We start from the raw sequence: 9,476 nt of genomic DNA on the forward strand, positions 1-9,476 counted from the left end.
GTGCGGGAGGGAGGGAGGAGACGCCCGCAGCGGTGCGGGCGCCAGCACAGGGGCTAGCCCAGGGCCTCGGGAAGGTGCGCCGCGCCACGGGGCTCCGAAGGACCGCGGCCGCTGCTGTAACGAAACGTGCTCGGTACCAGCGATCCCCCCCGAGAGGCACGGCCCGGAGGGGCCTTGCAGGGAGGCAAGAGGGAAGTGCGTGAGGGGGGTGAGGACCTCAGCTCCTTACCTGCTAAGGCTGTCGGGCAGTACTCGGGTGTCCAAGGCCCTGGTGGTGTCGGTCTCACTGCAGAAGCTGTGTCTCTCCCGGCTACTGAAGGCCCGTCCGGTGCTGTAGGTAATGGTTTTCAACCCAGCGGAGCCCTTTCTCCTCTTCCTTTCCTGCAGCTGGTATCTGCTTTGCACAACCTCACCAGGCACGTCGTGTACCGTGGCTTGACGAGGGCAGAAGATATCCTCTCTCTCTTTCCAGAAAACTTCCACCAAAATCTGAAAAACCTTTTGACTAAGATAATCTTGGAGAATATGTGAGTGCTACCCGCCTGCCATTTGCTTTCAGCTGGAAAGTTAAAGCCTGTGTATCTGGTTTGATATGTGGATTATTGGCAGCATGCAGAGTCTCGTTTCTATGAATTTTGTGCATGCCTTGGGCATAATCACACAGATTGGGATGAGCAGAGTTGAGTGAAGTACGTAATCTGAATAGAATGGCAAACAAAACACAGCCATGGGCACAGAGGGTTTTCCCAAGACTTTTGGAATGGGCGTGGGCCTCATTCACGTAATGCAAAGCCCCTTTTATCCTAACAATTCACCTCTGGTGGAAAAATACTACAGATGATGTTAAAACTTAGAGGGCTAGATTTCAGCACTACAAAATCCGATTGGGTAGCATCTAGAAGCGGTCCACTTACCACCTTGGCTTAGGTGCGGAGGCACCGTATGCGGTAGAGCATACGTGAGGTCGTGGTAGAGGATAGCGGTTCTGCATGCTTGTACATCTCACTGCTTGGTAGCTCATTGCTTTGATAAAACCGGGGAGAAAGGTACAAGCTGCGCTTATAGACAACCCATAGTTGGTCACCAGTTTGCCTACCAGTGACAGCCTTTCCTCGGCACTCAGTAGCATAGGCAGTCTCTCTCCCCTGCTTACTGCTGCAGCCCTGGTGACCCTTCTGTCAGGAGTAAGCCACTTTGAATGCTTTCCCTCCCTTTTTTCTTTTTTTTTTTTTTTTTTCCCAAAGCACTGCTGATACTGTTTTTCTCTTCTCCACGTTTTCACAGCTCTGCTTGGAGGAATGAAGCACAAGCAAGTCAGAGTAAGTAGTAGTTCACATCTTGATGCAATTAAAGTTTCCTGAGGTCATTGGAGCTTAGAGTTTAGAAGAGTGCATCGCGATGTGTTTTTGTAATGTAGCACAGGGATACCCCCATTTGCCTTAGGTATAGCTATATGATTGTGGCATCACAGAGCTTAGCAGAGGCCAACAAACTTGTATTCAGATCTGTACCAAATTATTTCCAGTCCTCAAGCAATTCCATTTAATGCTCAGTCTGTTGCTACCTTGCAGAGTGCAGTGTATAGCAAATATTTGCACAACTTTTGAAAGTGAAGCACTCTGACCTCCCCATTCAGGTCATTAAGTGATGTCCATATTCAATAACTCTGCACTGTGAAGGATATGTATATGTTGGGGAATACCTTATCTTTGCACATCTCATCAATTCTGTGCATTCTTTCTCTTCCATGCATCAGGAAGTACACTGCATATATTTATAATTCTGCTTTTTTCTCACCTTTCTAAACATTCTAAGGAATGCAAACTTTAACAGTAGCATCATGGGCAATGAGTTAGGTGTTCCATGCAGCTACATCACTTCGTTTTCTCCCCAAGAGGTTTTCTTTGTAGCACTTAGAGGCTTACAAATGAGAGCTGATACATAACAGAGTACTTTGAGGTCTGCATGGATCCTCTTTACCCTTTTCTTTGCCTGCAGAGGAGATAATGTCCAACAGCTAAACAGTATGGTAAGACCTGGAAATACACTGTCCCTCAAAGTTTTAATGGACTATAAATAGGGAGAGGGAAGAAGCTATTGCGTAATGCTAATGCAGTAAATACTGCAGTTGCTTACACTAAACAATGTTCTACTGTTACCAAGACACATAATGCTTTTTCCTGTATCCTTAACGCTATCATGCATTAGAAGAAATGAGAGCAGGCATGACACACCAGCATGACACACTAGCTAGGTCTTCACAACCCAGAAGCAAGCCTGGGTGTGTGGCTCTTGGAGCACCAACCAGGAGCTCTGCTCTGATACTTATGTCTTTGTATTCATTAGATGAATATTTAACCCTGTTGGAATGAGATTGTCTTCTAGGAAATGATGCATTGTTTTAGTATTGTATTTATGAAATATCTGACCTATATTACATAGGGACCAAGGCAGTGATTTAAAGAACAGACATTCCAGCTGATTGATCTATGTTAACATAAAAACGTGGATGGTTTCCTGTCCCTCCCAAGCCATCAGCAAGCAATCTTTGCAAATTAACATACAAGGCTAAACAGATGCATTGTATGTTGTTGCAAATGCTGCCAAGTGCTGGCCCTGACAGACTGTGAACTGGAATTTGTTCCAAAAGCAAGAGCAAGGCAGCCAATTCTGCACTGCCCTCTGGAGCTCTGCTCAGGGGAGCAGGAGGAGGACAGAGAGCCTTTCCCAGATAGAAAGAGAATTCTGTAAGCACTGTTAGGAAGCAACTTGAGCATCTGGAGTCAGTAGGAAGGCTAGCGATCAACCCTTGGGGGGGAAACTAGGCATCTTATGATAGGCAGAATCCAGACAGGCTGCAGTTGCCTATTGAGACAGCTCTTTCCTTAGCACTCACAGAGGTTTAGTCTTTGTCTCTTCATCCCCCTCTGGTACCCTTAAACATACGTCAGATAACTGCTGACAACCAGGTTTGATAAGGCTTCGCAAAGACACTCAAACCTACCATTTTAAACTGAGTTTGAGAATAAACGATCGCCTCCCTACAGATCTTTTATGGGGTTGGTCCTACATTTCATTCAGACTTCTTCGAAAATCCCTAGCTGGCATAAAGAGGAACAGTGTTTCTTCAGGGACTCTGTAGACATTTATTCGGACGTAGTTACAGCAGTTGAGCCCCTTAGCTGCAAATGCCCTTTTCAACCAAAAGGGTTTATCTTTGTTTCCATGTCCTTAGCGTGGACTTTCTTCTAGGAAGAATTTACTGGTTTTTCCCAGGAAACTGGATGCTGTATTTTTGAACATGTGAAGTATAGCTCAGCTCTTACCAGAAAATGGAGTTGAAAAAGGTGCGAGAGGTGTTCTGAGTCTTATAAATATGACAGTACCAAAGTGGGAATGACTTTAAGTATGCCCTGTTAAACTGCACCTTACAACTTGTTTTCTTTATGTATATTTTAAACAAGGAATTTACATTACAGACATTTTCCAAATTTCTGGATTCCGGTGGTAAATTGCGCTTTACCACTGGGCAGTCAAGGGTTTAAGCCTCATCTTTTAACACTTGCTGTTGTTATATGGTTGGATAAGTAATTATGCTTTCCTCTGGTTTGCAGTTTGTGTGAGAAGACACTTGTAGATCTGAGATGAAAATGTCAATACTATTTCTTTTTCTGGGTTAAAATGTATTTTTTTTTTTTAATGAAAGTAGGAACAAAGGGGAAAGATATCAGCATGCCACCCATCTAAATACCTGCCTCAGTTTCACTTGAATATATTCTTCAAACTTTCCTTGTATTTATTACTGGCAGCTGAAAGATGCTGTTGAAAAACATTATGCTCCCAGGAACTGACAAACAGCACTTGCAGCCAGCCTGTTTGTGCCAGAGTTTTGTTGGGAGAACCTTAATCTCAGCTTTTATGCCAGTTTGCACGGTGCTTAGGGACCTTGAGGGTTCATAGTGCAGTGAGCTCCATTAAGTACACACCATCATGAGAGAATATCCACATTTCTTCTCTGCAAGAGATAGCTGCACAAGTTTCTTGGCAGGGCAGCCAAGTCAGACCTGTCCTCCTTCCCTTGGAAGGCTCACGGGGTCTCCAGCCCTGAACTATTTATTGATATCAGTATTGCACCAGACTGTTGAATGGTTTCTGTTAGGCTACATCTAATTAGGGTGATATCTTCAAAATTTTTAACAAATTGGCAGGACACGTGAAGATTGCAGTTTACCAATACATATGCTGTATTGCAGGATGCGTTGGTTCACAGGTTGGGGAGCTTGAAATAACATGTTTTATGCTGCTAGATTTTAAGGGCACTCCTGTGTGCTTTCTTATCAGTAACAGAACAGAGCAATAAGCATGTAGATCCCAGAGCAACTCATGATGAAGCACTAGTTGAGTATTGCAGGCAGCAAGGCAGGGGATGAAGAGGTGGAGAAGACATCTTCCTGCTCCCCCTATCCCATCTGCTTTGTGAATTTACCTATGCTTGTCTGGCACTGTACCATCCTTGCATGTGATGATGGGAGAACCCTATTTGTCCTTCCAGTGTCAAGGAGGAGACCTTCAGAGACTGGCTTATTGTAGAGTAAAAATGATGTACTCTATATGGTTAGTATACATAGTACCACTAAAGTCGTACACTTCCCAGGGCCAGAAGTGGAGTAGATGTACATGGTGGTAGTCACAGGTTCCAGGGTCTGGTGTCATCATGTGCTGCCGGGCCTAACAGACTCATTTTTTAATTCCTCAGTCTCCCTGCCTCGGCTGGTCGACATGGACTGGAGGGTGGACATCAAGACATCTTCAGACAGCATCAGCAGAATGGCAGTCCCTACTTGCCTGCTTCAGTTAAAGGTAGTGTCAGTGGCCTGTAAAGGATACAAGATCAAAATAATCAAGTCCAACACCTGACTTACCAGTGGTAGTGCAGAACAGTTCAGAAAGGCATCTGGTGCTTGCCTGTTGCCTGGTGGGCAATTAACAGACTTTCTCAGAGATTATCTTTGACATACCACAGAGCCTGGGAATGATGTCTCTGATGAAAGCCCTCTTTTTCTTGCAAGGGGGAATTTTCTTTGCACGGGGATGCGAGAAGGCAGCATATTTGTTCCTGGTCACCATTGTTCTCCACAGAAAGAAAGAAGATAAATTACAAAGTCATCGCCCTTTAATTCTAAGCCACTCATCAGCATGTTTACTGACTGCATTAGTTGGGGAATGCCTTTTGGTTACTAATAACTTCCTTCACTGGCCACATCTATCACTTGGGGAGTATAGCTAAACTTACTGCTTATATTCTACAGAGTTCTGGATCCCCCCCAACCAGTAAAAATGGGATGGGTGGCTTTCAGAGGAGGACGAAAAAAGTCTAATTTCTGTGTGTGGGATGGGGTTGAGTATCCTGGGCAGTATCTGCTAAGATGCTTTTGATATGGATGTGGCTTCCTGCCACGAGTCTCTTCAGAATTTCCCCATACTCGTGGCAGTATATGCTTACTTGCACTCTGTCAATGGGAGCACACTTCACTAGTGAGGCACACAGCTTAGAAAATGTGCCATGGTCCTTCAGGCTGGAGCTGGATGCCAAATTTAAAGCATTTTTCTTGTCTGTTAAACACTGACTTTCGTGGTGGCACTGGAAAAACATGAATGAATTTTTCATACAGCTAACGTCTGCATTGCTATTTTTAGATTCAGGAAGATGTTGCCTTATGTGGAAATAATCCTGTTGTTTCTGCACTGACTATGGAACTGAGCAAAGAAACCCTGGACACTATGTTAGAAGGTCTAGGAAGGATCCGGGACCAACTTTCTGCCGTTGCAAACAAATGAATACTCAAGGGCACAGATTCCAGCAGCGAGGAAGGGAAGTATTGTCTACCTACAGCACTCATAAGTTGCAGCCTAGTGTAACATGTTTTCTGTTTTAACAAAACAAAATGTAAAAGATTTCTTTATTGAGTTAATAAGATAGCTTTTGAAAAGCTAACACTTAAACATTCCTTTGGTCTGATGCCAAAAAAGTGTTTTCCTAATACGTTGTTGAACAAAAGCTGGTCTCTATTTCAGAAAAGGATTTGAGGGCTCAGAGCTTAATCATAAGGGTCATAACTGGAAATAATAAATAGCTGCAGCCAATGAAGCAAGTGCTATGTGTCTGCCCTGAAATTAGGATCTAAAAGGCTCAAGCTGGTTAATGGGCTGCCTTCCAGCATTAGCGGACAAGGAGGGTGCTTCTCTCTGGAATGTGCATGTACATACTGAGGTGCATGCTGCATGTAGCACTCTCTCCTTCTCAATGAAGCACAGCCATGCTGCAGATTGTTATTACAAGATAATGCTTTGAAATAGCGCAATTATGCCACAACGCATTCCCTTCTGATCAGATTCATAGCACCATTTGCAAAATGACTAGTCTGAACATCTTTAGCAGCAAGTAATTTCCTCCTTCTGTTTGAAAAGAAGAAAGGAGTTCAGATAATTCATGTTTGGGTTTATTGGACTGTGGGCTTTGCCTTCGCTGCACAAAAACCAGATTGGGAAAGTAAAGAATTGATGGCCGTTGTCTGTACTGTAGGAAACCCTTCTGGGGTGATACATGCCTATACTTCCCCAAAGTGTTCTGTTGTTTGTTTGTATAAATCTTCATTTAATTAAAAAATGAACCGCTAATTGATTTTGTGAATCCTTTTCAGACTAGAAGAGACGTTGTCCTGGGTTACCTCAGCCTCTTTGTGATGGTGCCTAGTTTCTAGGCTGGTTTAATGGATGTTCACCTTTGTTGCTGAAGAGGGATCTTTTGTTTCCTGTTCAAATGGATTCATCTTTTAAACTGTCTTCTCTTCATTATAATACAGTTTCAGGGCACCTTTTTCCATGGGCACCAGCTCTGTGCAATATTACAAGTGATGACTCTGACCTAAAACTTTATAAATATATGTGCATCGGAAGTGTGGAGGAGTAAGTGCAGAAAATGAACAAAATTCAGACTCTCCTTTCTGATGAGCTTTTATAATGCTCCAAACTGGAAGACTGGAGCCAAATGCTTTGTTTATGGCAAAGTCCCACCTTTCATAAAACATCTGGCTCTCCTTCAAGACAGTCTCTTGTGTTTGGAAACATGAAACCATTCAAGAAGCGTACATAAACTACAGAGCTTTGTTAATTAATTTTATACGTCCCCACAGAGTGCAGGCTAAAGTATAAGTGTAAATGAAGCCTGTGCCTTTAAATGATACTGGTGTAATACAGCTTGTGCATCAAGATGAGATGTATGACAAGTCACTTGTTAAGGTCTATTTTGAGCAAAGATTGTAACGCTTAGTACAGTATCAAGGTGAACTGGTAAATTTCATATATAATAGGGAAATCTGAAAGGAGAAGATGGATATTCAAGAATCTATTCCATAAGATTCAAGCTGTGAAAAACATCTGTAACAGACTTCCTCAGTTTGAAGAAGTTTTGTTGCCTTTGCAGGCTAGCCTTAAAAAAATCTCGAATAGTTTATATTATACTGTTTATTTTAGAAGGTAAGAATCATCGAGGGGGTAAATAATGCATAACGAAGTACTTGTAGTGTTAGAGGAGCTGAGGAACTCAGTACACAGAAGAAATCCTTGAGGTAAATACTGAAGTTGTAGTCAAATTTTGTTGGGCCTAGTGAAATGAAGAACTGATAGTTGCATAGTGTTCTTATACAAAACCATCACACAACTGTAGAGTAGTTGTAAAGAAAAGAAAGACTTAAAACTGAAAAGGCTTTTCCAGTGTCAGAGTGGCGCTATCTGGAGGTAGCTAAAAATTGCTCAAGGAGACTTAACAAAGGGGGCTGTCCACTGGATCAGAGGCGTGACAAACATCTGGTGACTTCAAGGGGTATATCTCAAGTCATTCTGCAGAACATACGGGTATTTTCTAGCCCAAGATTTAGGAGGCTATGAAAGCTTGCCTTCAAATCTTTGCCTAAAGTGTTAGGTATTTTCTTGTTGGTTCTTACCACCTTTGCCAGAAGAGCTGAGACTGCTCAGAAGAAGGTATATAAAACAAGAGAGGCTAAGTAGGACTGTCATTACCTGACCAGCAGGAGTACTTCACATTAAAGTCCTGCTTAGGGAGACTGCTACACAGAGAGAAGAATATGCCTGCTATTGCAGGCAACCATATGTGATCTTTTTCATAAAATGATTGCTCTCTTAAAATCAGTTAGATTTTTTATCCTCCCTCCACATATTGCTGCTATATGGTAGGCTAGCCTAAATGTATTTGGCACTACTTTATTATCAGCTTGTTCCTGTGCCAACACTGTCCTCTTTAGCTTCTTTTACTTCTCTCCTGCCTTTCCATTTTTCCCTCATACTTACGAAGCAGTGAAATCTCCCTCCACTTTTGATGGCTAAGCCTAGTAAGCTCTATATTCTGTGCCTTTCAGCATCGTAGCAGACATTCTTCAGTTACTGTTTGCATCTCCCTTGAATGAGGTCACCACAATTGTTCATTTCTGGAGAGGAATAGTCCAAGGGCATTAATGGAGAATAGAGCTGTCCATAGTGTGTGAATCACCTGAATGAGCTCCTCCCAGGAAACCACAAGCCTTCATTGTGAAGTGGAGCTCAAAAACGCCATCTTCATTCCAGTATTTGAGGAATAGCAAAACCAGCTCCTACATGTATGCTGTTTTTTCAAGTGATAGCTCAATTACGCTAAGCAAAACAGTGATAAATTTATTTGTAAAACACAAATACGCAAGTTAAATTCAAATTGTAATTTCACAATTCAGACATTGTGTTGGATCTGACAGTGTCAAAGTGTTGAAAAAGCATTTAGAACATTAAATCCAACTTTGTATTCAAAACAAAATTTTGGTTCCTCTCACTGCAAGAAATTGTGTACTTCAGGGTGTTCAGGCTAAAAGTTGTATAGATGTTGTGATTGAGAGCAAGAACAATTTAGGAAGAGAATGCCTTTATGATTCCTAGCTTCCCCTTCAATTAATGATCTTTAAACATTGCTTTAAAACAGTAGAAGATTTTACAAGACTCATGGTTTGGTAAAAGGTATAATAGTTACTCTATGTTTAAGTTTTGGATTTAATGTGTGAAAATTACATATTCAAGCTCTTCCAAAACTATAATCTGTACAAAGTTTTTGCTTTGTTTATAACTGAGGTGTTATTATTTCGCTTCAAACAAGTTACTTTGTTATTAGTAATCTGGTTTAGAATTGTTTTGACCTAAGTAAAAAATGTTAGTTTCAATTTGTTTGGTATCTAATTTTCACTGGAGATAATCGAGTTTATATTTAACAATACATATGGGATCCCCTGCCCAGATTAGGACGGAAAAAGGCTTTTGTTGGTAACAAACCTGTGATAGATCTCTTGTTAAGTGAACAACATCTCTCTTAAAAATCACAACAGCCCAGCTTAATCTCAGTTCTTGGTACTAGGAACAACATATCTAGTAGTGTAATT

General features: G+C 42.0%; 1 protein-coding gene across 1 annotated transcript; it reads left to right on the forward strand.

Moving 5' to 3' along the window:
- Positions 1-387: 387 nt before the first annotated feature.
- Positions 388-6,672, forward strand: COMMD9 (COMM domain containing 9; the record flags this gene model as incomplete). Its single annotated transcript, XM_009573032.1, has 4 exons — positions 388-527; positions 1,285-1,319; positions 4,757-4,860; positions 5,698-6,672. Coding segments are annotated over 4 exons (420 nt in total), but the record flags the coding sequence as incomplete, so codon positions are not given.
- Between the last annotated feature and the right edge of the window lie 2,804 nt (positions 6,673-9,476).

Source organism: Fulmarus glacialis, unplaced genomic scaffold (assembly GCF_000690835.1).
Source record: "Fulmarus glacialis isolate BGI_N327 unplaced genomic scaffold, ASM69083v1 scaffold15322, whole genome shotgun sequence".
Taxonomy (NCBI): Eukaryota; Metazoa; Chordata; class Aves; order Procellariiformes; family Procellariidae; genus Fulmarus; species Fulmarus glacialis.